Source organism: Emys orbicularis, chromosome 10 (genome assembly GCF_028017835.1).
Source record: "Emys orbicularis isolate rEmyOrb1 chromosome 10, rEmyOrb1.hap1, whole genome shotgun sequence".
Classification (NCBI taxonomy): Eukaryota; Metazoa; Chordata; order Testudines; family Emydidae; genus Emys; species Emys orbicularis.
Genome location: NC_088692.1, coordinates 6,916,458 through 6,944,439, shown reverse-complemented (window position 1 = coordinate 6,944,439; position 27,982 = coordinate 6,916,458). Strand labels below are relative to the sequence as shown.

General features: G+C 59.6%; 1 protein-coding gene across 1 annotated transcript; it reads right to left on the bottom strand.

The window, feature by feature from the left end:
• Positions 1-26,490, bottom strand: FLII (FLII actin remodeling protein). The gene is made up of 30 exons (XM_065411994.1): positions 26,408-26,490; positions 23,631-23,741; positions 21,491-21,562; positions 19,803-19,883; positions 17,872-17,957; positions 17,005-17,166; positions 15,982-16,085; positions 15,032-15,207; positions 14,376-14,533; positions 13,401-13,485; positions 12,196-12,343; positions 11,766-11,902; positions 10,862-11,074; positions 10,113-10,292; positions 9,762-9,844; positions 9,147-9,221; positions 8,413-8,496; positions 7,684-7,855; positions 7,445-7,549; positions 6,648-6,839; positions 6,203-6,391; positions 5,653-5,792; positions 5,172-5,415; positions 3,135-3,289; positions 2,945-3,005; positions 1,874-2,002; positions 1,502-1,608; positions 998-1,103; positions 595-660; positions 1-135 (listed from the first exon to the last, which is right to left on the bottom strand). Exons 1-30 carry the CDS (start codon positions 26,468-26,470, stop codon positions 1-3), a joined length of 3,819 nt encoding a protein of 1,272 aa, XP_065268066.1. The 5' UTR covers positions 26,471-26,490.
• Between the last annotated feature and the right edge of the window lie 1,492 nt (positions 26,491-27,982).

Genomic DNA, 27,982 nt, shown 5'->3' with positions numbered 1-27,982 from the left:
TTAGGCGGGCGGCTTGCGGAAGACGCCCCAGGCGTGGAAGCAGCGGGTGAAGGGATGGGGCTCGTTGCCTTTCCGCACCAGGCGCAGCTTCCGGGGGTGCTCGGCCGCCTTCGAGCGCATGTGCTGGATGTACACCTGAAAAAAGGGGAAGGGGTGGCCTCAGGCACTGGTCCCCCCCAAGGCCAGATCCTGCTCCGTTCCTATTGCACAAACCGGGAGGAGGCCCCAGGGAGCCAGGGCTGCTGTGCTCCTAGCCAGGGGCTTTGGAACCTCAAAACAGGCCTTCCGCTGCACCTGCGGGGGCCGAGCTCTGTCCCCAGGGGCTGGTGGAGGCGCAGCCCCGTGCCACAGGCCCCAGGGCTGAGCTAGTGGCAGATGCTGCAGCATCTCCAGGGGAAGGGGCCAAGCTGCTGGACCCACCCCCCCGGAACCATGGGCCAGGGCAGTAGACTCCCTCCACTCCCAGGGGGCTGTCAGAGGCTGGAGGAGTGTCTCCCTCCACAGCAGCTTTCAGTCATAGCCAGGGACGTTTTTTGAGATGCTCCAGACCAGCTCCGGGAGGGGGCAATCCCAAGGCCTGGGCCCGGCCCTTACCTGGCAAGCTTTCAAGCTCAGCTTGATTTCCACCTGGCTTGTCTGGGTTCCCACCCACATGTAAACCTGCACGGAACAGCAAAGACAGCAGGGTTAAGGTGGCGCTGGTCAGAGCGCGAGACGGGAAGAGCAGATCTGCTGCAGCCCACCCAGGCCTGGCTCATCCCCTGCCCCACATGGGCAGGGCCTCACGCGGCATCGAACACCCACTAGAAGTGGGAGGATCTGGGCCCAGGAGCCCCACTGGCAGGTCCTGGGGGAGAGACTGGGTTCTCTGGGGTTGCAGCGAGAGGTTCCCTACAAGGGAGCCTAGACCCGGCTGCAGGATGCAGAAGAGTTACCGAGGACAATCACGTGGCTACAGCCCACTCCGCACCGGGGGCGCCAGGCCCTGGGAACTCACCTCCCGGCCGTTGTCCAGCAGCATGATGTCGTCGTCCGCCAGGTCATCCTGGCAGAAATCGGAGCACTTCTCCGACACTGAGAAATAGCCCTTCTCGTTAGAGCACCTGCAGTGGAGAGCCAAGCAGCTGTTAGCGAGGGGGCGTGCCCTGCCTCGGGCCAGCCCGGCTGTCCAGGGCAAATCCTGGACGCCAGTGGCCATGAGTTTGTCAGATCTCAGCCGAGCCCTGGGGAACATTTTCCCGAGCTCTACCAGTCCAGTGGCCAGCATGTCACAGTGCCTAGGGTCTCCTCCCCCCAGGGCCAGCCCAAATAGGCAGAGACTACCCTGGTGCCTTGGTGGCTTAAGGAGCAGGCTGAGCAGGGCTGAGGAGGAGATGTGCGAGCCCGTGTTTCGAACAGGCACCCAGCGAACGGATGTCAGGAGTCCTGACCAGCCAGGGACCTGTCTACCCAGCGGATGCTCTGCCCATGGGCTCCGGGGACAGCAGCTGCTGGCACATACCTGAACAGCCGCGAGTACTTCATGTAGTCGGCGTCTTCGTCGTAGGCCTTCTGGCCCCCGATGCCAACCCAGAAGAAGTTCTCCGGCTCCTCCCCTTCGTTTATCACCTGGCACACAGAGCGGAGGGGTCAGGGGGCTGGAGGGTGTCAGTCGACTCCCGAGTCACTTCCTGCTCTAGGGTTCTGGGAGCAGAGGCAGGGAGAGGACCGAGCTCTCCCCGGCTCCGCTCTCCATGGCTGCACCCCAGAGGGAGCAGTGGCTGGCCGGTGCTGGCTAGACCAGCATAGCTAGAACAGCCTTGCCCATCTGGCATAGAGCGCCACTGAGAACCAGCCACCGGACCACGACCACAGAGGCTCCGTCCTGCCTCACCTGCTTGCTGTACGAGTCGTCGAACATGTGGTTCATGATTTCCTCGGCTAGCTTAGCCTCCTCGGGGTCGGCGGCCCGGCCCACCCAGGTATAGACGATGCCTTGGTTATCGGTGCTCTCGAACGGCACCTAGGGGAGTGGAGCGTGGGTCAGGGTGACAGGAGCAGAGCCCTTGGGCTGGATGGGAAGCCCGGGCATAAGGAGAGGAGACATGGGAGCAGATGAAGTCCCCGTCGACAGGGGAATCACGCTGAGAGAAGGGCGGAAGGAGGCCACACGTGGAGGGAGGTGCTGCTTTGGCTTAAACCAGGAGTTTAGAGCAGCTTGATGCTCCCACGGTCACCCCCCAACGTGGCTTCACGGACACCGACCAGGTTCTTCTGCCAGCCAGTCTCTGCAGGGTCCTGATCCTGCCCCACACCCTCCTCCCCCAAGCTCGAGGCTTCCATTCCTCCTTTCCCTTAGATGCTCCTTGCCCATAATCCGTGGGGAGGACGTGTCAGGCAACCAGCACCTTCAAGGGCAGCCATAGACGCGTGGCGTCTCCTTGGACCAGCCACGAGAAGGATGCCCACGAGCGGCATGTGCTGGAGCAAGGTCAAGACGAGGAGGGTGGCAGCAGGAAGCTTCAAAGGACTCCACCTCGTCCTCTTTGCTCACCGGCGCTGGAACTGGGGGGAGGCCGGGGGGGGGGTCATGCCCGCCCCCACTTTTTAAACCAAAGAAACAAAGCACAGAATTCATGTCCCCCACAGATTTCACCCCCACCCCTTGCAGAACAATCCATTCTGCTGGGGAGGCGCTGCAATTACACTTTTTGCCCACCAGGGGCTGCTGTGGTGCCAGAAGAAAGGGCAGCGGGCTCACGACTGGAGCAGCCAGCTGCAGACGGGGGAGGGGGGGGAAGCACTTTGGCCTTGGCCACCCCACTTCTACAAAGGTTCTGGCACCTTGTCCTTGCTCCCTGTGGACCCGGGGCTGCGGCGTGAGCCGTCGCTGCAGCGGGCCCAGCTGGAGACTGTGCTAGCCCTCGGAGCCCACGGCCAGCACACTAGCCCCAGGGATGCTCACCTTCAGGATGAAGCAGAACTCCGAGTTCAGCAGGCAGGAGTCGGTGTTGATCTGGATGCACCTGCAAGGGACGAGAGGAGGAGGAGTTCTCAGCCCCAGCCTGGATCCCCACCTACCCCAGCACGGCCGGCCCATTCAACCCCTCCAAGGAGGAGGTTCCAGTTAGCAGAGCAGCTCCTCTGACTCTCACCGGGTGCAGAGGGCGCTGCCGTTGGTGCGGACATGGTACAGGCTGGGCTGCAGGCTGTTGTCCTTGGACTTCCTCTTGCCCTTGTGGATAATGAACTTCCTCTTGAAGTGAGACAGGAACTTGGGGTTCTCCTGCTGCTGGGTCATGCGCACAACCTGGGTGCCAGGGGATGGCGTTAGAGGCGTCCAGGGCCGGGGAGTTCACTCACACTCGGAGGGGACCCTGGGACATGTGCCGACCCGTCAAGGGACAGAGAGCCATCGGCTAGCAAAGCATGCTGGGTACAGTAACTCCTCACTTAAAGTCGTCCTGGTTAACGTTGTTTTGTTGCTGATCAATTAGGGAACATGCTCGTTTAAAGTTGCGCAATGCTCCCTTATAACCTTGTTTGTCGGCCGCCTGCTTTGTCCGCTGCTTGCAGGAAGAGCCAGGGCTGCCCAGAGGATTCAGGGGGCCCGGGGCAAAGCAATTTCGGGGGCCACTTCCATAAAAAAAATAGTTGCAATACTATATTCTCGTGGGGGCCCCTGTGGGGCCCGGGGCAAATTGCCCCACTTGCCCCCACCTCTGGGCAGCCCTGGGAAGAGCAGCCCGTTGGAGCTGGCTGGTGGGGACATGGAACCAGGGTGGGCCGGCAGCCCCCCCATCAGGTCCCCGCTCCCCTAAGTTCCCTGTGCGGCAGCCGCCCAGCAGGCTACCAATTGCCAGCAGTTCAGCTGTCCCTCCCCCCACTGCCATGTGCTGCTCCTGCCCTCTGCCTTGGAGCTGCTCCCGGGAGCCTCCTGCTTGCTGTGCAGGGGGGGCCAGAGGGGGGCTAATGTCAGGGTGTCCCCCTCCCCCCTGCTTACCCCTTCTCCATATAGAGCAGGGGGGAGACAACAGGGCTCAGGACGGAGAGAGCTGGCCACAGTTGCTGTCTCAACTTCCTGATCTTTTTAAAGGCAATGTACTTAGAGTGTGGTGTCAGCGTACTTAAAGGGGCAATGCGCATCTCTCTCACACACAGAGTGTGTCTGTCTGTCTCTCTCTGCCATGCTGTCTCCCCTCCCTCCATTCCTGCTGCCTTGTAGAGGGTGAGGCTACATTAACAACGATGTGTTAACCCTGGAGGACTCAGCGAGTGCTAGTTCATCATTGAGCCGCAAGGCATTCCCTGGGAAATATCCCACCCTCTGACTCCTCCACCTCAACCAAGCTTCACAATCATCATTGCTGTGTACAGTATTCAATTGTTTGTTTCAAACTTATACGGTGTGTGTATATAGTTTTTTGTCGGGTGAAAAAAAATTTCCCTGGAACCTAACCCCCCCATTTACATTAAGTCTTATGGGGAAATTGGATTTGCTTAACATCATTTCGCTTAAAGTCGCATTTTTCAGGAACAGAACTACAACGTTAAGCGAGGAGCTACTGTACCTACATGCAAATGAGACCCTGCCCCAGCTGCCTTCTGGGATGCAGCCACACGAGGCGCAGGCTGCCCCCTGCAGGCGAGCGCAGGAGCACGCCTGACCCCAGGAAGGCTCAGCCGTATGCTCCAGCCACCTGGCTGAGCCACCAGCTGGACGGGGCTGGGCCTGCGTCACCCTCACAGGCTCCTCTGCTGTTAGCCAGGGCAGGTCAGCATCGCCTGCCCCAGCCAACGGGAGCACCTGTGTGTCACACCGACCTCAGGGCAGCTCGAGGCCCCCCCCGGGTGGGCAGCAGCCCCCAGAGGGTCCTGGGAGCTGGCACCAAGGCTGAGCCCTGCAGCTGGGAGACGGGCGGGTAATGTCCTGTCCCGCCCCAGGCAGCAGAGATTAGATGGCCTTGGGGAATGGGATTTCGCCTGCTACAGCCCAGCTTGTGGTATGGCCATGGGGCTGTATGGAAGGGGTGCTCCCAGCCCATGGGAGGGCATATATAGGGCAGGGGCCTTGGGGCTCCTAGTCTGGGTCCTGAGAGCTGAGGTGGTGGTGGTGGTGGGGGGGTGCTCAGGCTCCCAGTTCATGGTGTGGCCCTTGGGGGCGGGGGGAAAAAATCAGGCTCCCAGCTCACCTCCAGCTTGCCAGGGAAGAGACTCTCGAACTTCTTCTGCAGGCTGAAGGTGAAGGTGAGCCAGCCCATGTTGGAGGCCTCACGCCCCTGCCAGAAGTATACGATGCACTGGAAGTCTTCCTCCGGCTGCTTCTCCTCCTCCTCTTCCTCCTCGTCCTCCTCCCCTCTCTCTCCATCCCCTTTGCCACCGCTCTTCTTCTTCTTCTTCTCCGCCTCGTCCTCGTACTCCACCGGCACCCAGTACCTGTCAGCAGAGGGGGCGGGGAGCCCAGTGATGTGGGGGGGAAGGGTAGCACTAGTCCCACCATATCCCAGAGCTCTCCTGGCCTCCCCAACCCAGCAGCCCCATGCCATGCTCACCTCGGGGGCCGGGGGAGCCGCTGGCAGAGGATCAGCCTGAGGGATGGGGGCTCTGACAGCTGAGAAAGGGGGCGGCGAGAGGGGGCGAGAGCTGCCCAGAGAAGGTAGGGGTGGGTGTTACCTGCACAGGAAGACGTAGCAATCCTGTGTGTGGAAGTGTCCGAACTCCTCTTCGGGCAGGCGAGCAAATTTCTTGCCCTCCAGGACAAAGCCCTCCATGCCGTCCAGGTCCTCGTTCCACTCCTCCATCAGCTGCTCCGCCTGTGCCGCACGCCAAGAGACGCGCACACTTAGGAGGACGTTGCAATGGGCGGCAAGCTGGCCTAGCAGTTAGCGCTCTGCATGGCAGCCTAGGGGACCCTGGGGCCAGTCCTGGTCCTGAAAACGGGGCTGGGGGGGGCTTGCAATGGCCTTTTCCCCCTCCTAAATAAGGAGAGATCCAGGGCATAGCCAGAGCCCCAGCCCACCCCCTCTCTCCCCCACCCCAGCCTTGGCTGCCCCATGGCCAGCTGGAGGGCCACAATGCTGGTGCCCAAGGACTCAGGAGGGGAGCCTAGGGCAGCTGCGTTGGCGTTGGCAGAGAAGGTCCCAGCCCATCCCTACCCAGACAGGAAGGGCCCAGATGACTCCCCCGAGGGTCTTTCATTTACCCCCCCACCCCCGCGTCGTACCTCCGTCAGGGCCATGGGGGGCTGGCGGGGCAGGAACAGCGCCGTCAGGTCAGCCTTCATCTGATCCTTCTTCTCGGCGTCTTTCTTCACCTTGCCGGCCAGCCCCTTGGCCTGCAGCACACTCTCCGCGTTGCGGGTGTAGTCCACCTTCAGCACGTCGTCCCAGTTCTTGAACTTGGACTTGAACACCTGCAGCGGGGGGTGGGGGAGGAGAGACACGCCGGCACGGGGCACTTCAGCCTCTCCCAGGGGGCTCCCTCCCCGCAGGGCAGCTCCCGGCACGGCTAGAAGGGAAGTGCGATGGACACCGTCTCCCACCCCGCAGACCGGTCGGGCCACCCCAGGGCGGCAGCTGGCCAGACCCGGATTCCCCAGCCAGTCCCAGCACAGCACCCCTGGCTGCTCCCGAGGGGCAAGGCGAGCCCGGGCCGCAGCGCCCCCGTACCTGGCACTCGGTGCCCTCCAGGTTGCGGATGACCATGGCGTGCTTGGGCCGGTGCAGCATGCTGCACAACTCCTGCCCCAGCTTGAGGGCCGCCGCCCGCACCAGGCGCGGGGACTTCCTGCCCACCCAGATGAAGACGTCGGACCAGCAGTCGAGGATGTACACGGCCTTGGTGTCGAGCAGGCTCTGGAGCTGCGGAGCAACCGGGAGAGGAGGAATGGAGCGGGCGGGGGGGGCCGCCCCCTGCAGGGATCCCCCCCACCCACCCCCAGAGCAGGACCTGGGGGCTAAGCAGGAGGGGGAGGGAGCCGTACAGGTAACTCTCCTGCACAGCAAGAGCCGCCCGGCCCTCGCCCTGCCTCAGGGCCAGGCCCTGGCAGCATCCTCCAGCTGGGAGCAGGGCCCGAGCTCAGATCCCCACCCTGATGCCCCCCGCCCCGCTCCGAAAAGGAGGGGGTTTCCTGACAGTCCCCACCTCCCACTGGGCTGGAGATGGAGACGGGGGCCCCGCCCCAGGGACCGGCTCTCCCGCTCGGGGGCACCATCCACTCCTGAAGCGATAGGGAGAAGTTTGTGAGCAGGGCCTGAACTCCAGGCCATTTCCTGCTCCAGAGCCTGGCGGGAACAGGGCCAGGGGGAGGAGGCGGTAGAGGGCCAGCAAATCTCAGATCATCCATCCACGTACCCAGCCCCCGTTGCCTCAGTGGGCACAGCCCCACCCTGGCCGGGCACGGCCTATGGCACACAGCCTGGTGGAATGGACCCCTCCGTCTCCGGCCTGCCCCACCCCGCCATACCAGTCGCATCTCTGGCAGCAGGTCCACCTTGGGTCGCTTCTGGTGCTCCACCGAGAGCTTGTAGTTGATCTGGGGCAGCTCCAGGTAGCCCAGCCCCAGGCCGACCTGAGCCGAGGAGAGAGGAGAGGGATGAGGGGGGGCGGCCAGAGACGAGGCAGAGCCCAGTCACAGGGCACGGGCACCCCTCTACCACAGAGAGGCTGCCCCGGGGGGCACGCGGAGCAGGAAGGGGTCTCTACCTTATAGAGCTTGGGCTTGGCTGGCTGGAAGTCGTCCGGGACGTTGGCCTTGATCTCCTCGGGCTGGCCCCCCAGCACCTCCCAGAACTCGGGCGGCTCCTGGCTCTGGCTCAGGAGCGTGATCTCCGCCTTCCCCTTCCGCTCGTTCTTGTTGATCTTCTCAGCGAATAGCCTGCGTGGGACGATTGGGGGAGAGGAAGGGGCCGGAGAGACTCCAGTTAGATCCCAGGCCAGGGGCGCTGCTGGGGCCAGGTGGGGCTGGCAGAACAGTAGGAGGCACCAGGCCGGGCCTGCGTCAGCAGGTGAGTGTGGGGGGGAAGGGCCACCCGGCCCACGATGGCAGGAGGAAGGGAAGGTGGCAGGGGGTCGCCGTGCCCTGTGATGGCAGGTGGGAGGCCAGGGGGCGGGGGATGCCCTGCCCTGCAGGAGGCGGCGTGGGGGTCGCCCGGCCCATGATGGCAAAAGGGAGGGCAGGTGGCCGGGGGTCGCCAGGCCCTGTGATGGCAGAGCGGCAGCGGATGCCTCTCACACATCCTCCCGGGCTTTGGAGCAGGCTTTACCCGGCGAGCGCCCAGCTGGCGTGTGTGGCAATCACCCTGCTCCCCGACGGGTGCTGCTGGAGCGGGAGCAGCGGAAGGGGGCAGAGCGCACTCGGCGCCCCCTAGTGTTAGCGCCCGCTGGCTCCGGCCCTGCCATGCCCTCTCCCGGCTGCCCCTCTGCGGACGCTACCTGGCTTTGGTGGTGCTGCTCAGCGTGGCCTGGCTCCCCCTCCACACGGAGATCTCAAGGCCGTTGTCCAGGAGGAAGACGAACCTGAAGCCGGGGGGGCGGGCGGAGAAGAGGGGTCAGCGTGGTGCACGGCTGAATCCAAGAGCTGTGATGGGAACTCAGTGGCAGAGACACCCCCCTTCCCCCCCCAGCTGGTAGCTGCTTGGGGGAGCGGGGACAGGAGAGAGCTACTGGCCCAGTGGCTGCCGACACGCACAGCAATGGCTTGGTTTGCCGGCAGGGGCGGGCAATTCGAGCTCTGGAGGGATCTGCGCCATCATCGCAGCACCCGAGCCCCTCGTGGCAACGAAGGCGTTTACCCCTGAGCCCGCGGGAGGCAGGGCAGGGCTCGCAGCCCCACTGCCCAGACGAGACAGGCCCCGTTCCTCGCCCGTGGTCTCCCGGGGAGCCTGTTCAGAGCAGGGAATGGAGCCGAATATCCCGAGTCCCAACCCGGGGCGGTGACAAGAGCCTCTGCCGACGCGGCGTTCCCGCCTGCCGCCCCGGCGTTAACACTGCAGGCTCTGGTCCAGACAAGCTGAATCACTACGATCCCTGCAGCTTCCGCTGCCGGACGGGGGTCTGCAGGTCCCCACGCCTATCCCGGCAGGCCAGTCCCCCTGCCCCACCGCACGAGAGGCACGGACTTGGGTGCCGCGGGTCTGCAGAGCGTCCCAATCCCCCTCCGCACTCACCGGGGGTCCAGCGAAGCAGCCTTAAGCGTCACGGGTTCCAGCTTAATATTCTTCTTCCCATAGACGCGATACAGCCTGCAAGGACACGCAGTACGCGAGGGGTGGGGGGGTCACGAGAGAGCCCACCGCCTGAGGAGAACCTGCCCCCACAGGGGCACGAGGGGGACACTACGCCCCACAGGACTGGGCAGCAACGGGCTCAGAATGGATCGAGGGGTGGCCTGGCCTCTGGAACTCTCTGCCACAGGATAACAGAACACCCCAAGCGCTCTGTCGGATTCCAGCCGGGTTTAGACCTTTCCGTGGGTCACGGGCACCCGTGGTGACAGCCGCTTTATTCATGAGGCCTCCTGCTCTAGGGGAACAGAGAGGGCCTGGAGAAGCTTGTCCTGTGGACATGTGTCCAGGACCGGAGTGCCCAAACCAGCTCCCACTGAGGACAATGGTCGGGCTCCCGTGGATGGGTGCAGAGCCGGACTGGGCCCAGAGACCTGACGGGCCGTGGCTCTGCTCTGGTCAGGCAGCTTCTCTGTGCCTGCACGCTATGTAATCGCGGCACCGCAGAGGGTGGCTGTGGCCAGTAGTGCACCCCCCGGTTCCCCCGCGGCGCCCTACCTGGTGATGTACTGCGCGTCCTCGACGGTGTAGAAGCCGCTGGCCGAGCCCCCCTCAATGTAGGAGATCTCGTGGTCGAACACCTAGGGGTGGGGACAAGGGATCAGCTAGGAGCCGGCCGGCTCGCAGCAAAAGGCTTCTCTGGCTCCCTCCCGGCAGGGCGAGGACTGGCTGCAGGGGACTGCTCAGTTCTCCAGCCCTGGGACAGCTGGGGAAGGAAGGGGGGGGGTCTGTACAGGATGGATTGGTCTGTATGGGGTTGTGTGGAGGAGCTGGCAGCTGCAGAGAGGGTGGAGGTGTGGGTGGAGGAGGAGGAGGGAGGGTGGTCGGGGCGGTCGAGGGGGGAGGTACCTGGATGAACTCCTCGCTCTCGTCCCCCATCTCCTCCCGGATGGTGCGGCACTGGGCCCCCAGGTAGTTGCGCAGGTTGACAGCGTGGATGGCCGCGCTGGCCTTCTTGTCCAGCGTGGCTTCGTGCCCGATCCAGTAGTAGATCTCCCAGGTCAAGGAGCCGCTGTCATCCAGGAACGTCTGCGGGGAGAGGCCAACGGGCCGAGCAGTGGGTGGGGCTGGAGGAAGCTGAGTGGGTCGCTGGGGTGGGGGGGGCGGCGTTTCCCTGCTCTCTGGGCCACCCACAGGAGCCCCACCTACCCACACGGCCCTGGGACGCTCCCTGCAGCCTGGCACAGCATGGGGCCCCCTGCATGGGAGAAGCTGGAGCCGACGTAGGGGCGACTGGGATGAGGGAACCATTCCCTGCAGACTGTCACTCGCCTCGGGGGAGCCTGGGGAGGGTGGGACCTCGGATTTTGTTTGGTCTTATCTCCCGCCCAGAGGATTAAACCTTTTCACGGGAAACCCTTTGAACCTAGGGAGGGAGCCAGGACCCCTGGGTTCTATCTGCAGCTGGGAAGGAGCGTGGCCTAGTGGCTAGAGCAGGGGGGTTGTGAGCCGGGACCCCTGGACTCCATTCCCAATTCGGCCCTGCCTGGCCTCAGATGAGTCACTGCACTGCTCCATGCTCACTTCCCCAGGGGATTGGGGGCTCAGGGCCCTGGGCCACGCTCCAGGCACCCCGCAGGGCACGGCAGCGCCGGTACCTTCAGCACAATGTAGCAGTCAGCTTCGTAGAATTTCCCGTTGAAGGCCTCGTCCACCAGGGTGGGCACGAAGTTCTCGATCTGCCAGACGGAGACGCCGGGGATCTGCCCCACGTCCTCCGTGAAGAACTCCGAATAGTTGAGCTGGGGCTTCTCCAGGCTCTGGTCCCAGCGGCGCGTCTTCGGGTCCGTGTATTTCATGTCCCCGTTCTCCTGTCGGGGGGGGGGGGGGGAGAGAGAGGGTGGTGAGGCGCCGCCTGGCTTCTCTCCACTCACAGCCCTAGGCCTAGACCTTGGGCCGTGTTCGACCCCACAGTGCCCCTAGATGCTGAGCATCTGCCTAGGGGCAAACTGGGGCTGGGACCCAACTTTCATGCCAGGCCTCCGGAGCTGTCCCCAGCAATCGAGGCTCCTCCCTGGAGCTTGGCCGGCCACGAGCTGCGTTGGTTCCACCAGGGCTCACGGGACTGATGCCAGCAGCTGTGACTCAGACACCCAGGGAGCAGCTGTGTCGGGACAGTCCTGAGCCCAGCTGCGAGGAGGGCCTGGTCAGTCCTTGTGGCCGGCAGGCAGAGTGCCCTCAGCAGACGGACGCCCCTGTCCTGAACCCCATGCTCACAACATACACGATGCTGTGAGGTCCGATCCTGGCTTCGATGCGGACTCCCCGCTGTGGCCTGGGACAAGGCAGCGAGGCCTGCATTCTCCGGAGTGGCCTCTACCGGCGGGTGCCCCCATTCCTGGGTGTCCAATGGGAGAGAGCTGGGGTGGGACGAGGGTGGACGCACGTGGGCTGTGGAAGGGAGGTAGCCGAGGTGGAGTGAGTGAGTGAGTGAGTGAGTGAGTGAGTGAGTGAGTGCTGACAGACAGATAGCACTCATCGCCCCGCCCCACCCCTTCCTACCTCCAGTTTCTTGTTCTTCTCTTCAGCCACGTCCGACATCCCCTTCAGCACCTGCTTGGCCTGATCGTCCTGCGCTGCCGAGTCCTTGCGCCGGCGAAGCCGCATCTTGCGGGCCGTGGGGTCCTTCGTGCCGCTCCCTGGGAACACGGGCAATATGGGTGAGCTCTGGCAGATCACAGCCCAGAAATCACCGACACCTACTCAAGACCCCAGGCGGGATGAGGGACCCTGCGCCGTGGGGCGCTCTCAGGCCACAGCGGGAATCGCTTGGCACTGCTGGCGCCACGACAGGAGAGACATGCCACAGCATGGCCAGGAGCCCTCTGGTTCTGTACCCTGCTCCCAGCGTCTGTGATTCCCAGTCCTCCTGGCTCCCCAGGAGCCAAGCTTCAGCTGGAGGGGACGTCCCCCCCATTGCCCCGTGGTTCACCTGCTGCAGCTGCTGCGACGGTGGCGGGCGAGGCGCCAGCCAGGCGCAGCTGGTTCTGCAGGGAGAAGTCGATGTTGTACCACTCAGAGGTTTTGTCCACCGGCTTGGGGGGCATCACCAGGTTGGGGTTCTCCCGGACGTCCAGGATCTGCAGAGACACGGGACAGAGAGGTGATCCAAACACCAGCCACAAGAGAGACCTGGGCACCAGCTGGTTCTCGCTCTGCCCCGGAGAGCTCCAGGGGTATTGGCCGGGGGAGGGGATCCTCCTGTGCCCCATCAGGGTTTAGGGTCAGTGTCTGACGGTGCAAGGCTACAGTCGGGCAGGGCGAACGGGACTCGTTTCCCAGGCGCTGGGATGCCATGCCCTCCCCTGCCAACACGAGACCCATGTCCGGCACCGGGCGCACAGGGGCCCGGGCTTAACCGAGGCCGGAGGGCCCACAGCCAGCCAAGTGCCACTCAGAACAGATCAGACGACCCCGGAAACAGGCCCCTCGCCGAACACACTGGTCGTCGGCAGGGGGCCTCTCCACCCCCTCCAGTGCAGGCCTGGCGGGCAGGGATCCTACGCCAGGCAAGGCCCAGCAGGGGTGATCCAGGGTCTCCCCACTCACTCGTGCTGCATGGCATAACCCCCTTCAGCATGGCACCAGCTCGCTAGGCCTGGCTGGGCGGCAGAGGGAGCAAAGGGCTCTCAGACGGCTCCATCGGAGCAGCTCCTGCCCTGGGATGTGCTGGGCCAGGGCAAGGGGCAGCATGATCAGTAGGACTGGGCCTGGGGCTACAGCCCCACAGTCCCTTCGTTGGAGTCCCAGCGCCATGCTGCCTGGCCGCAGGTCTTAACCCTTAGAGCCTCAGGCCCACATCCTGGATGGGGTTAGGCTCCCAGTTTCCTACCGCTGTGCAATGGGGTTATCCCGACCCAGTACATTAACTCAGGCCACCCCATGGCTGGCAAGGGGCGCAGAGAGCCTCCCCCCTGCCCAGCCCATTCGGAGTGGGGAGCACAGGCTGGCGCTGCGGGTGGGGTTACCCTCCGCAGAGGGGTCAAGAGCGGAGCCGTGCCCTACGCTCGCACACCAGCCCGCACTCTCCCTGGCTGCCTGGATCCCCCCAGGGACCAGCTCCCACGGCAGCACGGGGCCTGGGATGTCTGCCCGGCAGGCGCCGGAGAAGCACGGAGGGTCCCTCCGCGGCCTCACCTCGACGTCCGTCAGGAAATGAACAGCCTCCGGCAGGGTGACCAGGCGGTTCTTGTTCAGCACCAGCTTCTTCAGCTTCGTGCACCTGGAGGGGCAGAAGAGACGCTAGGAGAAGCCTGGCCCCCGCTCCCGAAACGCGCTGGGCTGATGCGGAGCCGCAGGGCAGGGCAGGGGGATCCCAGAAGGAGAGGAAGGAGGGACGCAGCGGGCAGAGGGGACAGCGCCACCCAGAGGAAGGAGCTGGGGGAGCCATCACAAGCCAGCTCAGCTCTTCATGGAAGGGGGCTGGGAAGCCGGCTCGGCCCGAGCCGAGTCCTTAGTTTTTCCCTGCTCCGTACGTCATCCATCTGCCCCGTCCCACCCAGATGCTGCTCTACGCTCAGGCCCAGCTTCGCCTGCAAGAAACGCAACGCCCTTCCTTCCCCTCTGCAGAACGCACCCACCTGCTCCTCCCTCCCCTCCGCCCCAGACATGCCAGGGAGCGGGGCGCGGCAGCTCAGAGATCTGCACCAAGCGGGTCTACCCTGGAGAAGTCAGACCGAGTCGTCATCCACCCCCGCCGGGCTTCGGAGGGGGCTGTGAGCTCGCAGGGGGTGGGGCGGGGGCTTTCGCAGCCAGGCTGCGGCCATCGTCAGCGGCAGCTGAGCTCAACACATAGCAGGGCTGATGTCGGAGGTGCCGAGTCCCCACCCAGGCCAGCGACGGCGGCGGGTGCCAGTCCCTTGGGCAGTCCAGCCCTTTGCAGGTGTTCGGGGGGGGGAGGGGGGGTAACCGGCAGCCAGAAGGCGCACAGGGATGGAGAGGACCAGTCGGCCTTGCCGCTCGAATCCAAAGCGAGCGAACGGCTTCCTTCCCTATCCCCACACAGCAGCCACCTGGGGGAGACTCTGCCCTAGGCTGCGGGGAGGATCCCGCTTCTGTCCTCCCAGACCCAACCCAACTCGGACAGGCCAGGGCGGCCGGCGGGTCGCTCACCTGCACAGGCTCTCGGGGATCAGCTCCAGGTTGTTGTTGGCTGCCATGAACTCCTCCAGGCTGGTGAGTTTGCCGATGCCAGAGGGAATGCCGTCGAAGTCCAGCTTGTTGGAGTTCAAGTAGAGCTTCTTCAGCTTGGTCAGCTTGCAGATGGCAGACTGGGGACAGAGAGAGACACGTGCCACAGATCAGGGAGAGCTGATAGCCTGGGCCACTGGGCTCTGCAGGGGCTATTGTCCAGGGCATCCTGCCAGCTGCTTGGACAAGTCAATTAGCCGCTCTGTGCCTCAGTTTCCCCAACTGTACCATGGGGATAACAGCACCGTCTGCCTCCCAGGGGTTCTGTGAGGCTAAACCCATTACAAACCATGAGGGGCGCTGATGCTATGGTAAGTGGGGGCCTAGGAGCTCTTAGCTCGGCCTGAATCAGCGAGGAAAGCACAGGCCTGTTGAGTCAGAGGATGGGGAGCCAGCGGCATGGGGGGGGGACCAGCCCCTCGGGTCTGTGATGCCGCTGTGGCATTCACAGCTTCACAAGCCAAGGACCAAGCTCCAGAGAAAGCCACCAGGCCTGTCCCAATGAGACCTTGCCCTAAGCTTGGCCGTGGGAAGCCAGCCAGCTCCCTGACGTCATCTCGGGGGAGTTCGCTACGTACGGGCAGTGAGGTGAGCTGGTTCCGCGACAGATTGAGGGTCTCCAGTTGGGTCCACTGGTCGATGCAGAGGGAGAGCTCGGAGATCTGGTTGCTGCTCAGGTTGAGACGGCGCAGGCTGGAGAGGGTGTAGAGGCACTCGGGGACCCGGCTCAGCTCGTTGCAGGCCAGGTCCACGTCTGGGGAAGAAGAGCAGAAGGGATGTGAAGCCACCAACCGGACTGGGCCCAGGTCAGCGGAGAGGCACGGAGAACCCAGGGCTCTGGCTGGGTTACACAGTAATTGTGAGTGCGCGGACGTGATGCCAGGATAATCTAGCAGGTCCTGGCCCGAACGCATCCACTTTCACAGGGACGGGGCAGGCAGCCCATCTAACAGCTGCAGTCTTCCCAGTGTCAGAGCCTGGACCAGCTCCACCAATAGGAGCTTGGCCAGCGGGCTCAGGATGGGGCCAGAAGCAACAGGATCATTTCAGGGGCATCATCCTTGCAACGGCTTGCCCCACCCAGCCATGCGGCTCAACCAGGTGGCTGTCCCAGTGCGCTCTGGGACTGCAGGAGAAGCTATGCCATGGGCTGCCCACGCTGGTACTGGGAGCAGGGGCTTCTTTTCCCCAGACACAAGGCACTGCATTGTGGGATGGAGGGAGGAGGAGCGGCTGGACCAGGGAAGATGCCGCTGTGGATGACAGGATCAGCCAGGCCTGGTCCTGGGAGATGCACCCAGCCAGCTTACCCACCAGTGCTGGGGACAGTCACCGTGTGTGGACACGAGTTGCCATGCGGGTGGCGTGAGCTCAGCCAATGGCTCGCCGGGAGTGGGATACCTTTCTCCTAGTGCAGGGCCTCCTCGCTGGACCGGCCCTGTTGCCCGGCAGCAGTCGGAAAGAGGCCCGGAGAGGTGCTGTTTCCCCACATGTGCCCCCTCAGCCCCGGACTCCATGGGCGGCTCACCTGCAAGGTTGCTCAGGCCCTCCAAGCTGGTGGGCAGATTGCTCTGAGTGCGCTGTGTGTTCCTCAGGTGCAGGGTCTGCAGAGCGGTCATTGCAGGGAGCTGCCTTTACATGGAAAGGGAGAGAGAAGCAGTGAGGGGAGCTCCACCGCTGGGCCGAGCCAGGGACTGGCGGGGAGATCCCGGACCGGAGGAGAGCAGGATCCCAAGCTCTGGTTCAATAATAGGTTAGATAAATGTCTATCAGGGATGGTCTAGACAGTATTTGGTCCTGCCATGAGGGCAGGGGACTGGACTCTATGACCTCTCGAGGTCCCTTCCAGTCCTAGAGTCTATGAATCTCTAAGAGGCGGCGGGATGCAGCACATCCACGCCAGGACTGGTTTAAACCTGGTCTCAGCTTTGCTGGGTTTCCGCCCAGCTCCCCAGGGACATGAGCCCATTCCGCAAGAGCCATCCCTGCACCCGGCTGGAGGCCAAGGGTGGACTGGGCCGTGGGAGCCGGATCAGCCCTCCCTTCCTAGAGGCCGTGCTGCTGGTGGGGGACTGGTGGGGGGCGGGGGACAGGACCTGTGCCTGCCAGAGCTAGGCAGAGAGAGACGACCAGTCTTTAGGGCTTGGCCGGCACCATGAGGTCCAAGAAACTGGTCTTATTTAAAGACTTAAGGGCCGGATCCCAAGCTTCAGAAGGTCAGTAGGGGGGAAGGGGGGGGGGTTTCCATTGATGTCACGGGGGGCTCTGGATCAGGCCCCAAGAGGCTGGTCACGTCCCTTCCAAAAGGGCTCGTTGGAGAGGAGCGAAGGGGCCCCCCAGGCTGGGTTCTCGGGCGTTTATTGGGGAGAAGGCCTGTCTGGTTGTCGGTCAGCGGCCCCATGCAACCAGAAACCCATCAAGAAACCGGATCCCCGGCCGGACAAGTCTCTTCCCAGGAGAGCGGCTAGAAGAGAGTCCAGCCAAAGGGGACCTCTCCTGAGCGCGTCCCGCCCCCTAACAGCGCCGGCAGCGCAGCAGGACACCCCTCTACCTGAGCTGGGCGTGCAGCAGCGGGTTGTTGTTCAGGATCAGAGTCTGCAGGTGCACCAGGCGCCTCATCTGCGGCGGCAGGCTCTCCAGCTTGTTCTCGCTCAGGTCCAGGTACAGCAGGTCCGTCAGGTTGATGAACAGCTGGTTGGGGATGTTATCGATGCTGGAGAAGAAAGACGAGCCACGCTCTGTTTACCAGCCAGGAGAGGCGGAGGGAGCTCCCCAGGGCCGCGCTGCACCATGCTGGGAAGGGTGCCGAGAGTCTACACTGCAATCCGACGTGTCCGCAGCATGAGGGGACATCCCCGGGCTGGCTTTGATCTTTGGCCAGTGAAGCCGCACAGGCCAGGGTCATACAGCCTGGGCTGCTGCAGCTTCACTACTGTGGTTATTGGTGCTAGCTCAGGTCTCCACGTGCAGCAGTCACCCTGCCCCCCAACTGGGTGCAGACACATGCCTAGGCTCTCGGGCAGCCCCAACAGGGCAGCAGGGAGGTGACCCAGCCTAGCTACCCAGCACAGCCAGGGGCACGATCCTGGCAGCGAGGCAAAGACTGGGGCTCTCCCGGGTTCCGACAGGGACACAGGGGCTTCCCCGGCCCAGGGAGGGAAGGCATTTACATGGAGGAACCGGGCAGCATGGGACAAGCGCTCAGTGATCTTCACCAGCTGCTCTCAAGTGCCCCTGGCGTCAGTTCCGCCTCCCTTCTCTCACCCGTCACCAGCCCCCAGAGGCGCAGGCCTCCCCTAGATCCAGAGAGGGGGTTTGTTTGACAGGGAAATCCACGCCTGCCTGCCCAGCTGGTGCAGCCAGCCCAGGAACCCCCTGCACGCAGCCTTGGCCAGAACCCCGGAGCAGCCAGACCCACCTGTTGTGGCCGAGGTTGAGCACCAGCATGTTCTTGGCATTCTCCAGCTCCCGGGGACACTCCGTGAGCTGGTTGTAGCTCAGGTCCTGGGGGGAGGGGAAGCAAGAGAGCTGTCAGGAGAACCCCTCCATCCCAGCTGGCACGGAGTGGCCCGCCCAGCAACAGCATCCCTCCCATGGCTGAAATCAGCCCCCTCCTGCCACCGCAAGGATCTTCAGGGCCACACTGCTGATATATCTGTGCGTATATCCAAAGCCAGGACGTGGCCTCCAGTCATTTGAACTTAGCCGTGGTTTGTGCTACCTGCCCAGCAGATCACAAGGACGCCACGTACTGTGCCATTTCCAATACAGCAGCACCAGAGGCAGCGGCCCTTCGTCGATTCCCTTCAGAGGGGCATCGGCGCCACTCATGGAGTCAGCAACTGCCAGCCACCCGTGGGGAGCTCACGCACATTGGGGTTTTGGTGTCTCACACCAAAATGGTGGCTGCTTATTGGACCTTTACTTATTTCTCAGCTAGATCGTCGTGTTTATGAAAGAAAGATTAGAAATCCCCAAAGATATTCCTGAGCAGACTAGATCAGCTTTAAAATGGAGACTAATTTAGAGGTCAAGCAGGTTATGATGTGTATTATGGTAAAGTGTATTACAATGATGCCCTAAGGTCCTGAGCAGAGGTCAAACTGGGCATTACCATAATACAGGTCCCAATCAGGATCTGGGCTCCATTGTTGTACAGACACATAAGAAGAACCCTGCCCCAGAGTTAACAGCCTGTCCCTTTAAAAAGGGGATCCAAGAATGAAGCCATTATACTGTCCGTAGCTGGGTTCTTTGGTGAGCCCTATTGACAACAACCAGGTTTTAATAATAAGAGCCGGGACCGTCAAACCTGCCGAAGAAAGTTACACTCCCTATTCCCATGGAAAGCCAATGGGAGTTAGGCACTTTTTAACAGGCTCACCCTCGGTAAACAGGACAGTCACACCTTGCGGCATGCGTACATTTGTAAAGGGTTAATCAAGGATTAATAGATGTGATAAGCATGTTGCAAACAATCAGGTAGAATGTGGTATTAGGTAGGCTTGGAAGGATTCAATTTTACTGGAAACGTGGATTTCACCACACCCACACACTAACCACCAGAAAAATATTTCCAACAGTCAAAATGTACAGATAGGCAATGTCAGAAGAATGCTGCTTGAGAACTTGGGAGTTTGATCAAAGGAAATTTACTTTATATATATATTGACCTGGGATGTTGACAATTTGTGTTTTCACAGTTATAAAGCTTTAACTTTTTGAATCTCGACATCTACTGTCATTGACTAATTTCTGTCTGACCCCCCTCCCAGAATTTCACACAACTGAGACAATTTAAATTGATACAAATCTAAAAAATGCTTAAAAATAAATGTTGATTATTTTTCACTGAAATTGTAAAATAAATTAAAACTAAATAAATCACATGCTGCTTCGCCTAGCTATAGGTGGGGTTAGAGATAGTTCTAAGCTCTAGTTTATAAGCAACCTTTGGTGCTATTGGACTTTAACAACCGAGGAGCCATTTATTAAAACCCGGATTTACTGAGCCTGTATAGCATTAAACCATTCATGAATGTGCCCTGACTCAAAGCAATTCAGAAAGATGGGTACAATCCCCATTTTAAAAAGTGTCACAGACAGGCAAAGAGACTTGGCAGAGGTCACACAGCAAGTCAGTGGCAGAGGCAGGAATTGAACCCTGGAGTCTGGGCTCGCACCCTTTGCTCTAATTACTAGACAATGCTGCCTCTCTTTTGGGTTGATTGAACATGCTGGTTTAGGATTCCCTTCCCCTCCCCACTGATGCTGTTGGAATCTCTCTGCTTCTTTAGTTTCACTGCACTGATTGGATTAGGAGAGCAAGGAGGGACCCGGAGCACATACCAGCACCGAGAGGTCATCGAGCTGGAAAATGTCATCAGGAACTCCTGAATTCTTCAGGCTGTTCGCTCGAGCCACAATTGCCTTAAAAGGGGAAGAGAGATTTATAGTCACGGCTCTGGAGCCAGGCACGGCCCGGGCCTTCGCAAGCCCCTGACTCAGCACCCACATCAGAGCGGGGACAAAGACCGACCAGACGTGAGCAGGTCCCGCTGGGCCCAAAGGAGGAGGATTAGCAGAGGGAGGCAGCATGTGGAAGGGAGGGCTAACGGGGACAGAGGAGAAGCTGGGTGGGATCAGAGGAGAGAACAGAAAAGCTCCTGCCATATGGAAGGGAAGCCCTGGGTTGGGGGTGGGGGTGGATACCGACCCGTTCAGCCTCTCAGCCACAGTGCTACATTCAGGGATCTCCTCCGACCCACCACCAAACAAAGCTTCAGCCAGACCAAGGGCCCAATCCTCTCAGCTCCCAGCAGTGCCAATGGCTGTTAAGGGCATCCAGCCTCCCCCACCCCCCAGAGAAGGGCACCAGCACCCACCCCCACCAGGGAAGAGCCCCAGGCTGCATCTCCACAGTTGCTCCATGCTGGGCCACATAAGAACGGCCATATTGGGTCAGACCAAAGGTCCATCTAGCCCAGTCTCCTGTTTTCCGACAGTGGCCAGTGCCAGGTGCCCCAGAGGGAATGAACAGAGCAGGTAACCATCAAGTGATCCATCCCATCGGCACTTTCCAACAGGGGTTTCCAAGTGTAACGTGACACCCCTGTCTGGAGGTTAAAGCCTTAAATATGCTGACAGCATCGACATGGGCACAGGTGCACCAAGAGGGACCTCCGCAGGCGGGGAGCCCCAGAAGGCAGAGCCCCTCTCCCCTGGTGGGGGGGATAACCATTCAGCCCCACCATCGCTCTGCTGACCCCGGCAACGAGACGCTTTAAAAAAAAAGACACACAGCCCCGGCAGCCAGGCCCTCTGCCTGAGAGCGACCCAGGGTGCCAGCCCCTTGAAGGAGCGGCAGCCAGGAAGCCGGTCAGGTTACAGAACAGCAAGCGGTTCAGGAAGTTACCAAAGCACGGGGCGGTGTGGGGGGGAAGGGGGTTGGATCTTTGTGGACTAAGCCCTCCTTCAGGGTTTGCAGCAGATCCAAAACATTCCCCGACCAGAGCGTGGGGAGAATCCGGTTCCAGAGCAGCCAGTCCCTCCTCCCCTGCGCGAGACGGACCGGCTACAGCGGCCACGCACAGGCCCAGGGGAGGCACTGGCACTCGCCCTTGGAAGTGCAAAAGGAGAAGCAGCGCAGGCTGCCTGCGTGCGGTAACTGCAGACAAGACCAACTCCCGCGCCAAGGCAGCCCCGGAGCATTTCCACGCAGCTAGAGGATTCAACCTCTAGAGCGGGGCGAGTTTCTAAGGCCACATTGAAGAGCTCGCTGGCCCTGTTCGGATGGGTGCCACTTGACAGCACTGGGGAGCTCTCCGAGCTCGTCCATTGGCCCCAGGCTTGGCAAGGGAGCCTGGGCTTCCAATCTGGGATCTGTCCAATTGACACGTCCGGGGCGGGTTCATGTCGACCAGCGGGAGAGGAGAGGCCAGCCTTTAGAGGCTGGCTGCCGAGCGTCTGCAGAGAAACGCTCTCTCCTGGTGCAGCAGGGTGCTGGGCGACAGAGGGATGCGGCGCGGGTTACTCACCCGGAGGCACGGCAGGCCGGAGAGCTCTCCGTGGAGCGTGGTGAGGTTGTTGTGACTCACAGACAGGTGCTCCTGTTTGGAAAGCGAAGAACAAACACCTGGTTATAAACCCAATGAAAAGAAACCGTGGCACTGCCAGGCCGTTTGGACTCTGCTTGAGCCTTCTGCCCCTTCCCCCGGCTTGTGGGTGCCTTGTCTCTTTCGACTGTCCAGCTCTTTGGGGAAGGGACTGGCTACTACTGACCTAGCGTCTTGGTGCTTCCAAAGGGAAATAAAGGATCATCCTGCTTTCGTCATCCCGTCAGGAGCTAGAGCATCAAACCATGCTCCGAACAGAGGCAGGCTCCTTCAGTCAAGTCCCCAACACTCCGGCTTGTTTTGCAAACCATTGTTTTTATAGGCCCTAGACACCCCTCGGCAGGTGGATGCTAGAGAAGAGTTTCCCAGCGTTTGCTTTTCTCATTCCAGCGGAAACTGGAATTTATTTTCTAACTATTCGCCCTGCTGCATCCCAAACATTGCAGCATTTTGTTGAGCGGCAGGGTGGCCTCAATAGGACTCAGGAGACCCAGGGTCTTTCAATTCCCTGCTATTCCACAGACTTCCTGAGTAGTCTTGGGCACACCACAGTCTCTGTGCCTCAGTTTACCACATTCCCTACCACCAGTGGTGTTGTGAGGATAAATACATGAAAAGACTGTGTGGGGGCTAAGATAAATGCCTTGAATGGAGAAGAACCTCCTTTGTAAAGCTCTTTGAGATCTATGGATGAAAAGCACTATTTAAAAACTAGGTATAGAGAGATCACACGGGAACCTCTAAGTGAAACTGACTACAAACTGAATAGGCAAAGAACAGAAGTGAAATTGACTGAATTATTTTTGTTTGGTTACAAACAGAAATCAAACGACTTGTGAATCTGGTTTAAAGACGTTCACTCCACTCTAATCAGCAAAAGCTTCCCTCTTGCAAACGCTTCTGAGCAAGTTTAACTTGACCCCTGTGTGTCATCGCACTGACATCCCTGAGACCATTCACGTGAGGGAGGTCAGGCAGGCACGCAGCTGCTAGACTGACATCTAGGACAGCATCAGTCACACAGATCATGGGAGTTCCTGGGGGCATGGTTATAAGCGAGAGTTTTAACCTGACGGGATTCCATTAAAGAGAATCTGAAAAGAAAAAATAAACAAAATTGGGATTTGAGCCCATTTTTGCTTCTTTATAATGTAGAAAGCAGGCCGGAGAGGAGGTGCGTTTGCCCACACCACTAGATAGTCAGATCTTGTCTACGAAGGAAGGCTCTATGGAGAACTAGTGAAGTTATGACACAGATGCACAGATTCCAAGGCCTTGGAATTACCTAGTTAGAACACAGGCGACACAAAACCACAGAGCAGTTCCCGCATCAAGCCCATCACTTCTGATTGAGCGACAAGAGATCTTTTACAAAGATGCCCAGTCTGGACTTAAAAGACTTCAAGTGATGGTGAATCCACCACATTCCTCTTATCACAAGACAGTGAAAGCCAAGCAGCGGCGGGAGAGAAAGACCGTGCAGCGCCTCGCACAGGGGGGACTCCATTCTTGGTTTCATTCCAACATCTAATGAGCACTTTGGCTAAAGAAAAGACCCAAGCCCAGTTTTTAAAGATCCTTTGCAGGTCACCCTTAAAGAGGGTGTGTACACACGCACACTGGAATGCACAGCAGGGGAGATAGTATGGCCTAGCAGATAGAGCACCGGACCAAGCCACAAGGGTTTTATTCCTGGCTTGGCCACTGTCCTGCTGGGTGAGTTTGGGCAAGTCACAGCACCTCCCCGTGCCTCAGTTTCCCCAGCTATGAAATGGGGATAATCACACTGACCTCCTTTGCAAAGCTCTTTGAGACTGTATGGATGAAAAGCACTAGTTAAAAACTAGGTATTATGAGGGTGATGATTGTAGGGGAAGCTTTCGGGTGGGTCTGCCTGCCCACGATGCTTTCCGTTTGAAGCCTGCCAGCTCTGTTCACTGGCGCTCAACGGCTCCATGCGATCACCTGCATTACAACTCACACACCCCTCCCAAAAGCCCAGCTTCCCAAGAGGAGCGTCCATGCAGCAGCGAGGGCTGGCAGGTCTCTGCACAGCTCTTACCAGTTTCTGGAGGGAAGAGAGCTCCTCCGGCAGGTAGCACAGGCCCGTCCTGTTCAGCTTCAGCCATCGCAAGCTGGTCATGGACTTCACATGGTCAGGAAAATAGCCACCCTGAGAGGAGAGGGGGAGAGAAAGAGGCATTTTACGGCATCCGATAGGCAGAGAAATGGGCATTGCCAGGTTTCCCATCCACCTGAGATGAAACAGATCCTGTGCTCTTAACACCCTCCACCACACCCCAGGTGTGAAACCAACCAAGGCCACTTTCCCAAGATCCCTGCCAAACATACCAAGGCGACAGGCCGTTCTGACAGGGTAGGACTTATTGTAACAAACTCCCAATGAAATGCACTCGGACGTCGCAGTTACCATGAGGCGGACGCATCGGATCGGCGCAGAGACAGCTGGACAGGACTCTGAGCCGCCCCCACCCCAACGGCTCTCAGCCCCTGACTCCCGCCCCCAAACATCCTGCAGCTCCCACATGGGATTCTTACCCTGGGACCTTCCACCCTAACAGCAGCCCCCTGCTGTCCCGCCTGTGTGGCTCTCGACCCCTCCCCTCCCCTCCCCCGCCCTGCTTATGATTTATTTCCCCGCTTATGCAGCCGAGGATCACGGTTGCCCTCTTAGCTTAGAATACGGGTGGCTGCAGGTGCCTCATCTACAGGTTTTAGAGAAACTATCCCAGTGCACACATGCCCAGCTAGGATCGGCCCTAGGAATTGACATAGGGGAGGGGAACATCTCCATAGCAGAGTACGAATGGAGCAATGGCCAGGCAGGTTACGCAAGATTAGGGGGCTTGGAGGCAGCATAAAATCACATGAACTGACACCAGCTGGCCCTGATTCTGCAGAGGCCCAAGCATACGTGTAACTTCATTCACAAGCATCTGCTCACTGGCTTCAAGGTAGCTGCTCCCATGAGTGATGTCATGCATGAGTTTCGGGCACTGCAGGATCACGGCCTTAGCAGGCATGTTGCCACCTCTGTTAGGAAGACGATTTCTTTTCTAAAAAAACAACCCAGCCTGCAGATGCACGCACCCGCAACAAAAGGCCTTTCTAATGTGCCAACTGCTTAACCCAGATTGTGCAACTGCGTTTTAAGGGCCTGCTTAGCAGTAGGTTCCCAGCGACAGGCGGAGGCCACGACCCTGCCAGCCACTTCACAAGACAGACCCCTGCGCCCGTCCCCAATCATACCAACGGGGGCCCACCTGCATGGAACCGCTGGCACGACCAGGGCCTAAGTGGCTATTATTTTGTTTAACTACCTTCCAGATCAGGTATGCCAACACCGGAATGGGAGGGCTCAGTTGTTGGGTGGGGGTGGGGGGTAATCGCAAAGGAAGAACCTGAATTTTAACCTCAGAGGAGGTAAAATCTCTGTGGGCCCCATCACGGGCCGGCAGAGCTGCAATCCCGCTCCTCAAATGCAGCGACCGGCATGGGCCAGCGTGAGCTCATTATCTGCCAGGCCTGGTTCCAGTTTCATGCCTGGTAGGAATCAGTATAAATGTAGCACATTGGGTCATCCCAGGGGCCAAGCTTCTTAGTAGTGTAGTCAGATTATGCAGGCACAAAATATCAGTCATGTCACACCACGGGACAAAGCTGGGTGAGTCACTTATGTCTCACGTACACAAGCAAAATCACTTGTGACCAAGGGCAAGTAATGGGCCCAGGGAACAAGGGTGACCTGCGAGCATGGCCAAAGGACTACCAGCCCCCAGCAGCATTTCAACCCCTGGTCGGAGCTTAGGTTGGGGAAACAGAACTCCGAAGAGCAGCATTACCAAGGAGGAAACACGATTGAGGGGTTAGCGCAGGGGACTGGGAACAACAGTGCCTGGGTTCTATTCCCAATTCTGCCAGCGTGGGCAAGTCATTTCATCTCTCTGCGATGCATCAGAGGTTCTCAACCTTTTTCTTTCTGAGCCCCAGACTCCCACAACATGCTATAAAAACTCCACGGCCCATCTGTGTCACAACAACTGATTTTCTGCATATAAAAGCCAGGGCCAGCATTAAGGGATAGCAAGCAGGGCAGGCGCCTGGGGGGCCCATGAAGCTAAGTCGGGGATCAAGGACCTGGGCTTCATCTCCATATGGTGGGGCTTTGGCTTGAGCCACAGCAAGTCTAATGCCGGCCCTGCTTGGCAAACTCCCTGGAACCTGCTCAGGACCCCCAGGGGGCCCAGGTCCCCAGTTGAGAACCGCTGTTTTACATACTTGTCCCCTTTACAGGGATCATGATTAGTTTCAGTGCATGGAGCCCTGGATTAAAAATGCTAGACAAGCGCCAAATCTCATTGATGCAGCCATTAATAACAGCATGGACCAGAACCAACATGACAATACATAGCGCTTTTCAGCCACAGGCCTACCGTGGGATCCATTCATCTCTCCCTCCACGGCCGCACAAAGGGGCTCTGAAATTGCCAGGCATCTCTGGCAACTAAACACCATCTCTCCTCCTCTCTCAAAAATCAGCTCAACAGAGGCAGGCACCGCTCAGATCCCTGGGGGGCCTCTGGAGGATAAAAGTCCACCGCAGTAGCTCAAAGCGTGAGCTCAGGCCCTACGGTGCAGCCACAGGGGTGAGCAACTGTCTAAAATTAGCCAGGCAGGAAGCAGGCAGGGCCTAGACTCTGGGAGCTGCCCAACCACCTCCCTGTCTGTCTCCCAGCCCTGGGCTTTGCCCACAGCCCAGCCCCAGAATTAAACTCCCCTCCCCCCACCCAGCCCACTTTAAGGGGGGCCCTGAGTTACCTTGAAGTCATTCCCACTCAGATCCACCCCCCTGATAAAGGGGAGCACTCCAGTGGCAGCCATTACTCCTCTCAGCTGCAGCCAGTGGGGCTGGCTGTTCCTCCTGGCAGGGTGTGTTACATTGACACAGCCCTAGAGGAAGCAGGGGCCGGCCCTTTGCACACTACAGCCAAGCTTGATGGAGGCCGGGCTCTCCCTCTTTTAACCCCTTCATTGACAGGGGTGCTAACAAATTTCCCAGGCTCAGAGGATGCCTGCTTTTAACCTCTCCCCCACCCCGGGGGAGAAGTGATTGCAGCTGCCTGTCTTGTGCAGACACACAAATTGGTGCAAATCTCCCTTTATTTGGTCCCTGGGGGGAAATCTGTCCCCATTCTCCTTTGCGGTTCATTCTCACCTACAGCTGAGAACTCTTCTAGCTGTGCTGCTCCGAGCACGGTTTTTAGATAGCTTCTCATACCCTCATGTATCCCAGCAGAGCCCCCCATAACAGTGATGGTGAGAAGAGAACGCTAGTGATGCAACCTCACTGTTTTCATGTGTGATGTGGAATGTTTTAATGACACACTACTAGCACTACAGCCTTATTGTTCATACATGTTGTTTGCAGTCATTAGAGGTGCTTTGTTCATTTTTATTATAGCTCCCGTCCTCGTGAAAGATCCACAGCGCCCCCCAAACTACTGAAATGCAGCCATTTCTGGGGTGAAGGGCAGCAATCGGTGAAAGAGAGGGGATGTATTTGTGAAGGACGCTGGGACGAACATCTACTGCTAGCAAAATAATACCAAGCAGATCTCAAAGTGCTTTACAAACAAGGTCAGCATCATTAGCCCCATTTCACAGAAGGGGGAACTGAGGCAAGGTGCTGTCCCAAAGTCACCCAGCTGGGACTAGAACCTAAGTCTGCAGAGTCCTAGTCCAGTCTAGGCCTCTCTTCAACATCAACATGGAGCAGGTAGGGCCTCAGCCTTTAAGGTCTCCCTTAGGCTCTGCTCATGAAGTGGGTTTTTTACCCATGAAAGCTTATGACCAAATAAATCTGTTCGTCTTTAAGGTGCCAACAGACTCCCCATTGTTTTAATTGATTTCAATGTATTTCATTGTCTGCACCACACGCTGGCTGTCTTTGTGGGCAAAAGGAGACAGGTTATTAATCATAACTAACAAATATTAATTCATAAAACAATGCTAATTGTCTCATTGTGCTCCCTCCACCCCTTCTGTCTGTATTCACTTGCTGCATCTTGTCTCATACTCAGATCCTGTGGGGGCAGAGACCCTCTTTTGGTTCTGTTTGTACCACGCCCAGCACAGTGGGCTCCTCCTGGGCTGTGACTGGGGCAAGCTACGGTTGCCCCCTCTGAGCCCATAAAGCTGCACAGGTGGTAGTGTGTACTGAACACCCTTACAGATCTCCCACTCCCTGGACAGCGACCTCAAAAAAGGGATGATCCTGGGAAAACCTGCATAGGTGGCAACCCTAATTTAGGATTGAGGGATGCTAGTGTGTGGCGGGGGGGGGCTCTCTCGGGGCGGGTTTTCAGCACTTCCCCCCAGAGTCTCTGCAGCTCG